Source organism: Gigantopelta aegis, chromosome 14 (genome assembly GCF_016097555.1).
Source record: "Gigantopelta aegis isolate Gae_Host chromosome 14, Gae_host_genome, whole genome shotgun sequence".
In the NCBI taxonomy this organism is placed as follows: Eukaryota; Metazoa; Mollusca; class Gastropoda; order Neomphalida; family Peltospiridae; genus Gigantopelta; species Gigantopelta aegis.
The window spans coordinates 682,273-699,124 of NC_054712.1; the positions used below are offsets into that span (position 1 = coordinate 682,273).

Below are 16,852 nucleotides of genomic sequence, written 5' to 3' on the forward strand. Positions count from 1 at the left end.
ACAAAATTATTTAAACAATTCCCGTGGTTTTCAATGATTTTAATTGGGGACTAAATATAATACTATAGTGGGGAGACACTGGTTTAAATTTGAATTTGATATAAGAGACGTCAACCAGGCAGCAAATCCTACTGGTTGTGGCTCGGGAAGAAGTAGAACTGGACATGTTAAATACCTTAGTTGAACAGAATCAATGAATGGTGCCTTGTTTATAGTTTTCCCACTAATTCTAAGCATCACCTTATTTTCAGATCAACAGTTGAAGGAACTGAGCACAGCCTGTGATGAACTCACAAGTAGGTTAGTATACAACTACATTGAAATCGACTCGGTAGTTCCAACATATTCTCACGAAATACATTCCTGTACATATATTTCACAAGGTATATGTTTAATGATATTGAAGGGAAAATCAAATCTTTTTCAATAAATTATTTATTGGTCATTCATAAACAATATGAGACGATTTGCACAATTATGTTGTGTCAGCATTTTTGTCAAACTGTACCCCTTCACGGTCCTCCCAACGTCGACCACCTGATTGTGGATCATGGAAGCAAGCAGGAGTTTGCCTAAAACATCCTTTCGACTCTGTCTTGTGCAGAAATACGACTTTGATCAAGTAATACGGTTTTGTCATTCATATTTGGCGCATAGGAACGTTTTCTTCTAATATAATATCATGCATGTATAGTAGAAACTGTTTTAATAGTACATTTGAATATATTCCAAATATAATTTAATACAACATGACGTGTGGATGCTGGGACTACGGACCTGTAAGAATACGACTATAATGGGCATATTTGTCATACAAAGTGGTCTTTGTAGCAGGTTCTAACATTAACGGTATATTTCCAGCACTGCCTTGAAGAATCTGCTGGGAACTCTGCTGGCGGTGGGCAACTATCTGAACGGAGGGAGCGAACGCGGCCAGGCAGACGGCTTCCATATCGGAATCGTTAACAAACTAAGGGAGATAAACGACAAGGTACGGGCTGCAGTATGAGCACAGTTATCTACCTTTCACTTATATCCATTCTTTTTTTAGATATAAAGACCCGTGGACATTTCTAGTTAACAAAATTAATTTGACTTTGTTCCTATCTTTATATATTTGTACCTTTTACCTGTACAAGGTGCTGAATGCTTAGGTAACAACTGACTGATAGTTATACTCTAATAGAGTAGAAACAGTCTATTGCCAACTGTCCAATGTTAGTTCTAGTTTTCCAAAATTAGAAGGAAGGAATATATATTTATATGAACTTTCCCATAGACAAGGCACGCTGTAGCTTTTGTTATGCAATTCATGAGGTACTGACATTCCAGTGGCGGACCCAGGAATATTGAATTGGATTGGGGTGCAATGAAAATAATTGTTAAGATATAGATTAATAGAAGGAAGGAAGGAAATGGTTTATTTAACAACGCACTCAGCACATTTTTATTTACGGTTATATGACGTCAGACATATGGTTAAGGACCACAGAGATACTGAGAGAGAAAACCCGCTGTCGCCACTTCATAGGCTACTCGTTTCGATTAGCAGCAAGGGATCTTTTATATGCACCATCCCACAGACAGGATAGTACATACCACGGCCTTTGTTACACCAGTTATGGAGCACTGGCTAGAACGAGAAATAGTTCAATGGGTTCACCGACGGGGATCGATCCTAGACCGACCACGCATCAAGCGAATGCTTTACCACTGGGCTACGTCCAGCCCCAGATTAATGGAATGCACAGGGCATCGATAAAAGATCATTCACCCATTAAATAATACTATCACGAGATTTGACAGAAAAAGTCAAATTATAAAGAAACAAATTCGTGGACAAAGGGTCTGGTTTCGATCGTCAACTACAGTTCAGAAGGATCGTGTAACATAACATAATAACAATATCTTTTCCAATACGACTGTAGGCATGAATTAAATTAATCTCTTCATCATAGCAATACAGTCTGGTTTTTTATTTACTTTTGCACAGAATATCTACGTCAAAACAACTGGGGATTTTCCTATACTATTGCAGTTACCTGTGTTTTATTGTATTAAAACAATGCCCAATATTGAGTGTTTGTGTTTACTGCAGTCTGGTAAAGGGAACCTTCTGGAGTTCACGCTGCAGATCTACGTGGAGCGCTACGAGAGGAGCACGGAGCTGGGATGTCCCACCAGATTCAGACTCCCCGAACCGTCCAACATGAGACACGCCGCGCAGGTTCGTCTTGTCGCTACACAGGCTAGGCACAAAATCAGGGGTGGTCCAAAAAATCTTGAAGGTGGTTAGGGGTCGCACAATTCTGAAAAAGGGCAGTTTGTGTTTGTTGAGGTAACTGAGCCTAATTTCTAAAGAGAACAAGATATGTAGGGTGTTCGAGGGCATGTCTCCTGGAAAACCTTGAAATGAAGATGATTCAGAGATGTGTTATCAGGACAGTTTAGTGCTGTATATTGTGAATGATGAATTTAAACAAAACAACAATGAAAAATCATTAAAAGGCGCAATTGAAATGGGTGGGAACATGACCAGTGTGACCCCCTCCCCCTCCCCGCCCAACTCTCTGGTTTCGGCAATGGAAGTCACTCGGCAAGTTGTGTTGAACTTTGTTTATGCATGTATAATACAACGATAAAAAGGAAAGTAATGTTAGTTTAATAACATCTTGACACACTATTAACTAATTACAACTATTTGGCGTCTGACATAATGTTGTGACACACTATTAACTAATTACAACTATTTGGCGTCTGACATAATGTTGTGACACACTATTAACTAATTACAACTATTTGGCGTCTGACATAATTTTGTGACACACTATTAACTAATTACAACTATTTGGCGTCTAGCATAATGTTGTGACACACTAACTAATTACAACTATTTGGCGTCTGACATAATGTTGTGACACACTAACTAATTACAACTATTTGGCGTCTGACATAATGTTGTGACATACTAACTAATTACAACTATTTGGCGTCTAACATAATGTTGTGACACACTAACTAATTACAACTATTTGGCGTCTAGCATAATGTTGTGACACACTAACTAATTACAACTATTTGGCGTCTAACATAATGTTGTGACACACTATTAACTAATTACAACTATTTGGCGTCTAACATAATGTTGTGACACACTTACTAATTACAACTATTTGGCGTCTAACATAATGTTGTGACATACTATTAACTAATTACAACTATTTGGCGTCTAACGTAATGTTGTGACACACTATTAACTAATTACAACTATTTGGCGTCTAACATAATGTTGTGACACACTATTAACTAATTACAACTATTTGGCGTCTAACATAATGTTGTGACACACTTACTAATTACAACTATTTGGCGTCTAACATAATGTTGTGACATACTATTAACTAATTACAACTATTTGACGTCTAACGTAATGTTGTGACACACTATTAACTAATTACAACTATTTGGCGTCTAACGTAATGTTGTGACACACTATTAACTAATTACAACTATTTGGCGTCTAACATAATGTTGTGACACACTATTAACTAATTACAACTATTTGGCATCTGACATAATATTGTGACATATGATCTAGTAAGCAGCAAGATATCTTTCATATGCCCTTTCCAATAGTGAAGAAAAAAACCTGGCATAGGGACCTACCATTCAGGGGGAACTGGTGGGATGGGGGAGGGCAAACAGCATTCTTTCTGGCCATGTTCTTCCCTCTAAACCACCCATTCACGTTACTACTCGTCCACTTGTCAACGTGTCAACTTAGTCACTCATCCACCCAACTTCCCAGATAGCTATATAAACGTGGACATTGTTTTTCAGGTTTCATTTGAAGATATCAGACGGGCTCTTTCAGAACTTCGGGAGGAACTGTTGTCTGTTCGTGAAAAGGTCAGTTCGTATTGATTATGTTAATATGAGTCACCGACTACCCTAGATATGCACCGTGATAGGTCAGTTCATACTGGATGTGTTAATATGAGTCACCGACTACCCTAGATCTGCACCTTGATAGGTCAGTTCATATTGGATGTGTTAATACGAGTCACTGACTACCCTAGATCTGCACCGTGATAGGTCAGTTCATATTGGATGTGTTAATACGAGTCACCGACTACCCTAGATCTGCACCGTGATAGGTCAGTTCATATTGGATGTGTTAATACGAGTCACCGACTACCCTAGATCTGCACCGTGATAGGTCAGTTTTTATTGGATGTGTTAATACGAGTCACCGACTACCCTAGATCTGCACCGTGATAGGTCAGTTCATATTGGATGTGTTAATACGAGTCACCGACTACCCTAGATCTGCACCATGATAGGTCAGTTCATATTGGATGTGTTAATATGAGTCACCGACTACCCTAGATCTGCACCGTGATAGGTCAGTTCATATTGGATGTGTTAATACGAGTCACCGACTACCCTAGATCTGCACCGTGATAGGTCAGTTCATATTGGATGTGTTAATACGAGTCACCGACTACCCTAGATCTGCACCGTGATAGGTCAGTTCATATTGGATGTGTTAATACGAGTCACCGACTACCCTAGATCTGCACCGTGATAGGTCAGTTCATATTGAATGTGTTAATACGAGTCACTGACTACTCTAGATCTGCACCATGATTGTTTCACTCATTTTAATGTCGCTTTGCACACGTTTCAAAAACAGCAATACCTAACATATGAAACACGTGATGTCCTGTCATATGCCTCGTTAATGGCAGGAATGACAGTATTTAATGTGCTATTTAAAATTAGGACACTTTGAACTGGTAAAATGCTATTAACAGAGATACATTATTATAAAGAGGGGTGGGACATAGCCCAGTGGAAAAGCACATGCCTGATGCGCGGTAGGTCTAGGATCGATCCCCTTCAGTGGGCACATTGGGATATTTCTCTTTCCAGCCAGTGCACCACGACTGATATATCAAAGGCCGTGGTATGTGCTATCATGTCTGTGGGATGGTGCATATAAAAGATCCCTTGCTACTAATGGATAAATGTAGCGTGTTTCCTCTCTATGACTGTAAAAATTACCACATCCAATAGCCGATGATTAATAAATCAGTGTGCTCTAGTGGTGTTGTTAAACAAAACAAACTTTTTTTATTATAAAGCTAAGGAGAGGCATTAATTAATATAGGTATTAGCCTCCTGGCCAATCCCAAACCTCTATTTGAGTTGACGAACTAAATATGGTTTAAACCAATATTACAAAGGTCGTGTAATATGAAACCCACAATAAAATAAAAGTCTATAATTACAGCAGGTCATTAAGGGTTGTTGGTGAATCATGTAACGATGTTTCATAATTACCTTTTTATTACTGATTGTATAGTGGAACCTATACTTTATTTATTTGTTATCGAGCGTTTTTGTTATTTGCCAGGTTAACGCTCTCTCACACAAAGAAAACAACAATTTGTCACAAGGCCTTCGAGTGACAAGTGAAAACTTCATGACGAGTGGTAAGTATAATGGTTACAAACAGACATTAAATATATAACAAGGCGATCGTTACAGAGGGTAAGGGGGCAGTTTGCGAATATGAAAAAGTAACACTTAATTTAGTACGCCACAAGATCACATTGTTTTGTTAATAATCTACTATTAGATGTCAAACAGTAAGTAATTTTCATCTCACTTGTAGGCTTAAGAGAATCCTGCTACATTCTTCCATAAGTAGTTAATGACATCTTATATGTACTTTTCCAAAGACAGGACAGCACATACCACAACCGTTGATATACCAGTCAATTCTGGCTGTCTTTCTGTATTAGTAAATTTCATTTCAATTTCTGTTCATTTTTATATTCACTTACAGTTCAAGCACGCTGTCCTGGGCACACACACACACACACACCCTCAGCCACCTCAGCTGTCTGTTGTGGTTAATGGTTAGTGAGGGAGAAGTTGGTGTAGTACGCTTACACATTCTTGTTGAGTTGCTAAAACTTACTCAAGATGAGAGCCGTTATCAGGGTATGAACCCAGTAACTATCAGATTTGTGTCCAGTGGCTTAACTACTTCATCACAGTCTGTAAATATGATGATTTACATTCAAAATAACATAATTATGTAAAACAATGGTATAAAGTACAATACAATATAAAAATGGAGATATGTATAATTTAAAACTTTGTATCGAAAAAACAAATATATCATAATAATTATATAAACATTTTTTTCAGCTCTAGAAGTGGTGTTTGAGGAAGAGAAGACATTGGAAAACAGCAAGGCCCACTTTGTAAAAACCACAGCGTACTTTCTACATGAAAACATGCAGGTAATGTGAGCCGACACAGTATACTCTTTATACGTGGTCTATTTAAAGATGGCTATATATAGTGGAAACCAAAAGAAACGCAAATCAGGATTATCGTTAGTGTGTCCATTGAATAGGTTTACTTGATTAGAATAACTCAATTCTGTGAACCATTAAATCGTATATCAACGTATAATTCTACGAACGTCAGTATGTGTTAATCACTTCTTAAAAACAACAACATTTTAATGTTACAGCTGAAAATTATATTAAAATGCATTTTGAGATGTGTTAAGATGACGATCAAGAAACATGTTACATTCCTTTCCTTTTCATGTTTCCAGTGCTCGCCTCACGAGTTTTTCCACATCTGGGCGGAGTTCCTTCACGACTGCAAGTACTACTGGAAGCTAGCTCACCGGAATCTCGCCAGGCACAAGTTCGAGGTGGACTTCGGTCTCAAGAGTCAGATGGTGTGTGTCGGCTCTTTTCTATACTTTACATACACTCATAAACATTTGTCCGTGTGATTTAGAACTACATTTACTACTACTAGGAATTAGTATTATTACTTTATCTGTAACCCGTGCTATGCAGGATAACGTTTAGATGGGCTTTCCCCAAAGAAATATGACTGTGGTGTAGATAGCCAGCCCTCATTAGGTAAAAAAGATGGCGGCCTCCACTACGGTTGTATTTATAAAATCCATCTTTGTATGCAGTAGTTAGCACGATGTGTGTACGGTAGTCAACTGGACCTGAGTGCAAACATATCTTTGTGAAAGAAGAAGGAAATGTTTTATTTAATGACGCACTCAACACATTTTATTTACGGTTATATGGCGTCAGACATATGGTTAAAGACCACACAGATATTGAGAGACGAAACCCGCTGTCGCCACGTCATGGGCTACTCTTTTTCGATTGTCAGCAAGGGATCTTTTATATACACTATCCTACAGCCAGGACAGTACATACCACGGCCTTTGTTACACCAGTTGTGGAGCACTGGCTGGAACGAGAAATAGCCCAATGGGTCCACCGACGGGGATTGATCCCAGACCGATCGCGCATTAAGCGAATGTTTTACCACTGGACTACGTCTCGCCCCTATCTTTGTGAAATGCAGTAAGTAACGAGAAGGCTGTCGAAAGTGAAAATGTAGAGGAAAAGTGATTAGAAAGATCTGAAATTGTAAAAAAAGCCTTGCATAATATAGATGAAGAGAGAGAGAGAGAGAGAGAGAGAGAGAGAGAGAGAGGGGGGGGGGGGAGAGAGAGAGCAGAGAGAGAGAGAGAGAGAGAGCAGACAGAGAGAGTGAGAGAGCGAAGAGAGAGAGGGAGAGGGAGGGAGGGGTTGAGTGAGTATCCTATTATCCATGTGAATACAACTTAAACTTCGGAAATAGATTAAAATACTTTCAGATACATTCAAATAAAATAACATGAACAGATCTATACAGACAATAAATCGAGGACTGACAGTCAGAACTAGCAATGTCCAAAACCATTGTTGTCAGAAAGACGAATTTTGGAGTTAGAAAATAATGTCTGACCAATCAAAAAACTAAGCGATTTATACAAACTACATAGTTTTTAGACAGTCCTACTGCTTGTATGTTAGTCACAAAAATTATTTAAAAACAACAAACAAGCCCCCCTCCCCCACCACAAAAATACCAACCAACCAAACAAACAAACAAATAAACAAAAACCTAAAACAACAACAAACCAAAAAACAAAAAAGAAAGAAAAAAACAACCCAAAGAGAGACAAATAGAGAAAATTTTGGCTAATATCGTCACCTTGTTTAATATGACATTTATCAGAAATTAGGAGTCAAAAACAAAAAGAAAGAAAACATGTTTGTGAGGGACTATAATTGCTCAACCTTCTAGTTTTCAGCCCTTGAAATATTACCTTCAGGATTTAAATGCTTGATTGATATCTGTTTTCAGTCGTGTTCGTCAGTGCCTGGCTTCAACTCCGTAAGGAGTGAGATGCTCAAGCACCTGTCGGCTGTCAGGGACGATGTTGAGGCGAGTCCGATGCGAGCCCAGCAGCTGAAGCACATCAACAACTGGATAGAGTCGGTCGGGAAATACACCCAGGAGATCAAACCACACAAGTCTCACCACAAGAAGGATGCGGGGAAGAAACACGAACACAGTTCGCACCAAAGACCGAGTTCAGACAAGAAATCAGACCACAAGTCTGTCTCGTCACAAGTTGTTCGACCAACATCACCCAAACCCATTACATCAACACCTCCAAATGTTCACAAACCTCTGGCTTTGAATCACGCTAGTCCAGAAACTGTGATTAACACTGCACAGCCACTTCAGCAGCAGCAACAACAACAGCAGCAGCAGCAACATGAATTACAGCATCCACATCAGCATCATAGTGCTAGTATTAGAGGAGTGGTCAATTACGAGAACCAGGGTCAAACCTATGAAACTCCAAGACAAACAAAGGCTCCAGTAGGAACTAATGAAGAGACTTCTAAGAAACCTGCACGACCAGGACATTCTCCAGAAAATGAACAGAAAAAGTCCCCTCAGTTTTCTATAGTTTCGTGGCTGAAACGGGACCAGGGTAAGAAAGTGGTTGATGAAAGTCCCTCCAATTCTGTACAGTCCCATGGTCCAGTGCCTAATACTAAGCCCTCTGGAAATCCTTTCGGTAAAATCAGAACTTCAGTAGTTCAGAAGTTTTCTGCTTCGTCTAGTGTGAAAAGATCCCAGGACAACCGGACTGATACTAATCCTCAGGTCTCGAAAGATGCAAGAAGCACAATTCATAATGAGAGAGAGTTTGAACTGATCCAGCAGTCAATTGATAAAGAACCACCTCTAGAAACATCTTCTCCACTTTCGACTCTGAGAAAAGAGCACCGCAGAGATTACCAGAACTGTTATTACGACCATCATAACCCAGGAGATCAGATCTATTCATCAGCACCTTCTACGTTAGGCAGTACGTACAGCAAAGACTTAACACCCACGAAATACGAACTCAGTCGATCGGTTCGCCAGCGACAGGATTCAGGAGCAAAGCAGCAATATTCTCATTCCAAGGAAGTGCCCAGCGATAGTGATAGGAACAGTATCACTGCAAAAACATCCCCACAGAGCCGAGGTCGGGACAGGGCCCCCATTGCCCTTGGCAGCAACATGAGTATTTCTGAGGCTTACGGGAAGAATGATCCCGAAATGCATAAACAGAATTATGAAAATGATTTGGCAGATCCTCGAAATGTGTTGAGTAACGTGGACACGAAGTGGGTGAAGGCAACAGCTGTCCCCGTGTACAAGGCTAAGCTGATCCCAAACTACGAGAACCAGATGAAGATCGACCCACGTCTGGAAGGCCAAGTGGGAATCAAGGGTAAAGCGGAACCGGCAGTGTTGACATCCCACGGTCATCATCAAAACTCTACAGCAGCATCAAAGGAATACAGAGAACTGTTACAAAGGAAGACAGCTTCTCACATGCACCAGACGTCAACGACGTCACAGGAATACCGAGAGATGCTCCAGAAGACGAGCGAGGTGTACATGACGGGTGGGTACCAGTCTATTCAGAACATCCAGAGACAGACCGAGGAGCAGGGGCAGATGACGGACAGCAGCAGGCGGAGCCGGAGTAACCAGAAGACTGCGGCCACCAGGAGGAGCGTCAGCGCCGGGAACCTGCCGGACAGACGGTCGGAGATGGTGCTGCACGGGGAGCCATCACACCCGGCGCCGGTCTACCCTAAACAGCTGCCATCCTCCGATAAAATGTATGAAGCCAAGAACATGAGAGACCGGGGTCCGGGTCCGGCAAACGCTCATTCCATCAACTCCCTTATTGAACGCTTCGAGAAAAGACCGGAAGATGAAGGGGTAGGAGGAGGAATGAATGCAGATTACGAGTCTCATTTTCAGAACAATCCAGTGTCTATGACGTCAACGCCGGTGATGCACCGCAAAAACCAACTTCAGACTCATTCCTTGTACCAGCATCGGGTAGATGGGCAGGTTTCGTCCCCAGTCGTGCCTCGCAGGAGTTATCACCAGACAGAGGTTATGAGAGGGTCGTTTCAGTATCAAAGCAGAAGGCAGGATGACGTCCGACGTCCGACTCACCAGGATTATGAGTCTCCGGGTGATGGAAGCAAATACCCGGATTCGTCAAGACCTGCGAACTCGTCTTCGACCAAGGACAGTCAGAATTACACACATCAGTCAACACATTCCTCTCAACAACACCACAAACACCAGGTGCAACAACAACGACAACAACATCAGTATGAGCAGCAGCAGCAACAACAGTATGAACACCACCATCAAAAACAACAGCAGCAACAACATCAACAACTTTATGACATCAAGGCATCAAATGTTCAAAACAATTACAGCTGTTACGAATCTCACAACTACGACAACATGCAAAATGACTGCAAACCTCCTTCATCCCAACCACTGCACAATCAACCACCACCCTCATCCTCGTCACAGTACTACAGTGGGTATAAATCAACACCCCCGGGACCGCCCCCACCGAAACCAGCCCACACATCACTACACAGTTCTGGACCGGCCCTTACAGAGAACTACTCCGATCAGCTACGTAAAGCATTCGCCAAACCGAACTCGGTCTTCGACAGACACTCTAAGCCTAGTTCACATTTTGGACACCAGGGATCGCCTGGCGCCATGGCCGTTGTTAAACCTACGATCATTCACCAAGGTGCTGTTGAAATATAATGCTCAGAAATCGTTTGTGTTTGTGTGTGTGCGTATGTGTCTGTCAATGCGTGCGTGCGTGCGTGCGTGTGTGTGTGCGTGCGCGCGCGTGTGTGTGTGTGTGTGTGTGTGTGTGTGTGTGTGTGTGTTTCGTAATTAAATGTTATATAGTGATTCCTGGGTACTGTAATGTGACTGAGTGATGGCAATCCTGATATCAAACTCATTCCTGATTTTGTTCTCGACACGAAGTTTCGCTCATTGTTAAATCCGACAAACGACTACCAGTCGCGGATCCAAGGGTTTGTGTGTGTGGGGGGGGGGGGGGGGGGGGGGGGGGGGGGGGCAAGGCGGGCAACGAACATGGAAAAGGGTGTTTGAATAGGTTTTTGTTAATTTTATTTTATTTTTATCGCCCCTCGACGTTTTACGCAACGCAGGGCCGGACCGAGACAAGAATAATTGTGGTGGCAGCAATAAAAACTCGCAAAACATTAATATAGGATTCCCGTCCAGCTAGATACAGAAACCTTTACTGTAGTGTGAAAAACAAATGGTTATTAAACAGGACTAGCAATTCGTGTAAGTGTTTTATTTTGTTTTGCTTTGTTCCGGGGCTATGTTTGTGGGTGGATGGGATGGGTAGGGTTAGGTTATCAATACGCTGCTCACATGTAATACCAGTGTGACATGGACCACAGTCTCTAACAACAACACCAGCTCTCTTACTGCTGAATAACTAAAGTATAGTTTCACAAAACTCTTCAACTCCACTATTCGGGGAAATAGTTTAATAATTAAATTGTGAAAGGTTTTATCCAGAATAAAAATAAATCCGCTTATAAACCATTGGTATATAGAGAAAGTCTTATATGTTTAAAACATAAAGATTATATGTGACTATTTATCCAATAGTTGATGATTAAATAATAAATCAGTGTGCTCTAGTGGTATCGTTAAACAAAACAAACTAACGTTTCCTAAAATTGACATTTCATCACTTAGACACTAGTTTTCAAAAACTTACTATACTCTCTATGTTACATGATTTGAACAGCACGACTAGGTCATGGTCAGGCTAAATATTAGTCAATTCAAGCAGTTCATGGGAGAAGAAAAATTCTGGTTTGTGGTTATGATGTGGCAGTGTCACAGGTCACTCAGGTCAAAGTCGGGGAACCCACAAGTGGCGACGTCTGGTGTTCGATTATAAAAAGTGGAACAGGCTGGAATCCAGTTAATCCAATGGTTTCGGCATGAGTTTGGGGATGGGATGGATTTTTAAAAATGGGGGGAGGGTGTAGGCGGGGGGTTTTAAGATTTGTATTATTATTATTATTATTATTATTATTATTTTGTATTTTATTGTTTAAGATATGTGCAATCTTGTAGTAATTGTATGCGTGCATTGTTGTATGTGCAAAAGTGAGATGGTAATATACGTATCGTAAAACTGGCGTTACTCTGTCTGTTTTCGTTTGGAAGATAGTCAAACATTAACACAGTCGAGCTGACAAGTAACGTTTTTAACTCTGGCCTCGGTAGTTGGTCGTTTAGGGCGACAAATGACAGGTACGGGGTTCGTATACCAGCATCACTTCAACGCAGATTGAATCAACCTCTGCGTGGAAGTCAAAGCAGCAGTGTTTTAGATCACAATATACGGCTGTTTTAATGGTTTTGAAAATTAATTTAGTATTATTATTTTCAATAAATTTGTGTGGCAGGACAACAATGAAGATCTTACAGCCCTCAAGTGGAAGGAACACCGGCGCCACGCCCCCTCACACCTCAGGCGAATGGTCGGCATAAAGTGTTTAATGTTTAGAGAAAAATGTTTTTACGGATGAAAAACAAAACCGCAAATATAAATGTAATTTATTATTAAAATTTGTGTTTTAGTCCCGTTTTGTTTTATTTTCTTGTATATTTTGAGGTTAAATGCACTCATAACTTGAAGATCTCGCTCCCACCCTCCCTCTCTCTCTCTCTCTCTCTCTCTCTCTCTCCACCCCCCCCCTCTCTCGCCCCCTCTCTCTCTCTCTCTCTCTCTCTCTCTCTCTCTCGCCACCCACCCCTCTCTGTCTGTCCCTCTCCCTCCGTCCCTCTCTCCCTCCCTCCCTCTCTCTCTCTCTCTCTCTCTCTCTCTCTCTCTCTCTCTCTCTCTCTCTCTCTCTCTCTCTCTCTCTCTCTCTCTCTCTCTCTCTCTCTCTCTCTCTCTCTCTACATATAACACGGCCTTGGATCTGCATATCATGTGGAACTGGTTAGGATCGGAAGAAAAACCCTGACTGAACTAACCGATCCCACGTATTGTAATGATTGAAAGGAAAAACCTGTATGCACCACATAGCAAGACATTTTTGTAGAGTGAATATGTATACTCCATAATTTGGTTTTAAAACTACTACTATTACTGCTACTACTACTACTACTACTACTACTACTACTACTACTACTACTACTACTACTACTACTACTACTACTACTACTATTAGTAGTAGTAGTACTACTACTATTAAAAAAAATAGAAAGTAACAAATGCAGCAATTTTTTATCGACATGATACATGTTTTTAAAAAAAATATAATTCTAGTTTCATTTCTATATTCTAGTTCCATTTGTGGTACTTACAGCATGGGGTGATTCGGTACCGGCATATATGAGCATGATATATTATTGATATTGTTAGAATAAGTTGATATTCAACTGGAATAAACAAAACTACAACCCAGTCTATACTTGTCAGTGTACACACGTACCATCCTAACAATGCTGTTTAATTTTATACGACAGTATTATGAAAATATAATTATGTATACCAATATTATTGAATAATTTCTCCTCTCCTGACGGAAAGAAGTGCAAAAAGTGAGGTTTTCACTCACATTTCAAGTTGCGAGTAAGACCAAGTGTCTATTAATTGACTAATTTTCGCTGTGAATCCGTCCATGTTATATAGTGACTCAGATAACGGTATACTGACATATTTCTAGGGACGGTATAGTATCGACTAATACAGGAATGTAACAGTATTACTGTTACATTCCTGTATTAGTCGATACTATACCGTCCCTAGAAATATCCACTTTAATTGGATATCAAGAATGGTGATTTTCAATCAAGCATATTAGGCTTTTTATTACATTTTTATTTTCAGAACAGTTATTCGTATTTTACTGTGGTCATTCGTAAGCAAAACGTAAGCATATTATTACCAACGGTGTATATGTTTCCGTCTAAACCTAAGGTCGTATGTGTACAGAGAGCGAGAGTGAGCGACGGTTACAGAGAGACGATAAAGTCTGTTTTGTTTAACGACACCACTAGAACACATTGTTTAATTAATCATCGGCTATTGGATGTTAAACATTTGGTAATTCTGGCACGTAGTCATCAGAGGAAACCTGTTACATTTTTCCATTAGCAGCAAGGAGTCTTTTATATGCACTTTCCCACATACAGGATAGCACATACCACGACAGAGACGGACAGAGAGAGAGAGAGAGAGAGAGAGAGAGAGAGAGAGAGAGAGAGAGAGAGTGACCACACTCTTTTTTTCTTCTCTTTTTTAATATAACGCTGGTTGATATAGTCCCCCAGCATACGGTATATAAGAAGTTTATCATCCTGGTAGACTGGCGAGCGAAGCTGGCCGGTCTTACAATCCTAACAGGATTTACTAGGGTTGGGTTTGCTTGGGTGTACCCCAAATATTATGTATTTTCAAATTTCTTCAGATATGTAGGGGGCATGGCCCCTACACTGGACCCGAACCCCCTAGAAACAACGTTCACAACAGTATAACCCCCTCCCCCTACCTATATAATTGCCTGTACACGGTCCTGCCGCCACCCCATAACACGACTCATAAACAGTGTGGATGCCATCCCACCCCCAATATGAAATCCTAGCTCCGTCAATATCTACATCCATCCCCCATATCTGACTCAGTGGACCTTATAAACAAACAAACAAACAAATAAATAAAAAACAAACAAACAAACAAACACTTACCCCTAAGTGGATCTCCACTTCTTTAAAATGTAGAAAATCTTGAAATTGTAGTTTAACACAGTACAGATGTAGTTAGGTATTGATTGATCCATGCACATTGTACTTTTATGTACACATTTAAAACAAATAGGATTATAAATGTCAAACAGCGATTATGTTCACACATTTCTCAAGTTAAACCATGTGTTTTAGAATGTACGTAGTGTCGCTTTGACATCAATAATCATATTAAATTAAAACGTCAAATCATTGTTGACGTCACGTCAAAGACATTTTGGTGTTTGTATGATAACGTTGTCGGCAATTTTCGTAATTTGACGAAAACTGTCGAAATATCACTGGACATTTAATGTGTATGGGTTGCGGCAGATATATAGGGTATTACGTATAATAAAGACAACTATCGTGTTAACCTCACAACAAGCTATCCGAAAGTATAAGCTCTAAAGAAAAAAGAAAAAGAAGGAAATAAAGGCACCTACAATATTTCAAGGTATACTTAATATATAAACGAAAACATTGTGATTGTCAGAGGCGGATGCAGGTGTGCACCGTTTCAGAAGTGGCGCCTACAGTATTCAAAACTACATTAACAGGTATTATAATATGACAAACGTCTCTTGAAACACAAAGCCCACCAAGATATTAAACGTCCCTCACTAACACCAGGACCATAGACTGCGGGGGTGGGGGTAGGGGTGTGTCGGGAAGTTCCGCTGGGTGGGGGGTGTCGGGGAGTTCCGCTGGGTGAGGGTTTGTCGGGGAGTGGGACGCACACCCCAGATACCCGTCCCTTGGACCCGCGCCTGATGGGTATTAAAGGGAGCGCAGGACTATGTTGCCTGATATTCCATTGTCCGTCACCGGCGTGACTGACCAGGCGAAAGATACCAAGTACATAAAGCATATTCATGCATTGAAATAACTGACCTCAGTGTTGTAAAAGTGTGTTTTGTTTAACAACATCACTAGAGCACATTGATTAATTAATCATCATCAGTTGGATGTCAAACATTTGTTAATTCTGACATATAGGCTTAGAGAGGAAACCCGCTGCACTTTCCCTAATGCAAAAAGGGATCTTTTCTATGCACTTTTCCACAAATAGGAAAGCACATACCACGGCCTCTGACCAGTTGTAATGCACTGGGTGGAACAAGAAAAAATAAAAATCTGTCAGTTGAATGGATCCATCGAGGTGGATCGATCCTGCGACGCTGGCACCTCAAGCGAGCACTCAACCGACTGAGTTTAATCCGGCCTCCAGTTAAGCGGTATAGTGCTTAAGCAATCGGACAAGAGGCTGGTCGAGACTGGTACTACAGGACTAACAGACAGTCCAGATAGCCGAGGTGTGTGCCCAGGACAGCGTGATTGAACCTTGATAGGATATAATCAAGAACATAAGTTGACATGAATCAATGGAAATAACAACTAGTTTTGTTTTTGTTAAATAGCCTGTTGGTAGATCATGAGGGTGTTTCAGTAATATAAATTGAATTATTTGGCTGTGATTTGTTAGGTTTTATGGGGAGGTGGAATGTAATGCACTGTCTAATCTGTACACTTCTCACAAGAACAATAAACGTCGTTTTGGTCATCATGCAACTTTGAGACTGTCGCTTTAAGTGAATGTATGTTAATGCCGCAAACTGAGTTTATATGCATTATTTAAAGTTTGTTTTGTTCAACGACACCACTAGAGCACATTGATTTATTAAACATCGGCTATTGGATGTCAAACACGTAGTCTTACAGGGAACCCGCTACATTTTTACATTAGCCGCAAGGGCTCTTTTTTATGCAC

The 16,852-nt window shown here is 40.6% G+C and overlaps 1 protein-coding gene across 3 annotated transcripts in view; it reads left to right on the forward strand.

Moving 5' to 3' along the window:
* LOC121388525 (formin-J-like) overlaps positions 1-12,929 on the forward strand; it is an 88,446-nt gene extending 75,517 nt beyond the window's left edge. For all 3 annotated transcript variants that reach the window (XM_041519894.1, XM_041519892.1, XM_041519893.1), the window contains 8 exons: positions 252-300; positions 862-991; positions 2,099-2,227; positions 3,841-3,909; positions 5,420-5,498; positions 6,223-6,317; positions 6,641-6,769; positions 8,254-12,929. In XM_041519894.1, coding sequence (XP_041375828.1) covers positions 252-300; positions 862-991; positions 2,099-2,227; positions 3,841-3,909; positions 5,420-5,498; positions 6,223-6,317; positions 6,641-6,769; positions 8,254-11,049 — 3,476 coding nt within the window. In that variant the 3' untranslated portion in view covers positions 11,050-12,929. The remainder of the gene's footprint in view (positions 1-251; positions 301-861; positions 992-2,098; positions 2,228-3,840; positions 3,910-5,419; positions 5,499-6,222; positions 6,318-6,640; positions 6,770-8,253) is intronic.
* The last annotated feature ends 3,923 nt before the right edge of the window (positions 12,930-16,852 follow it).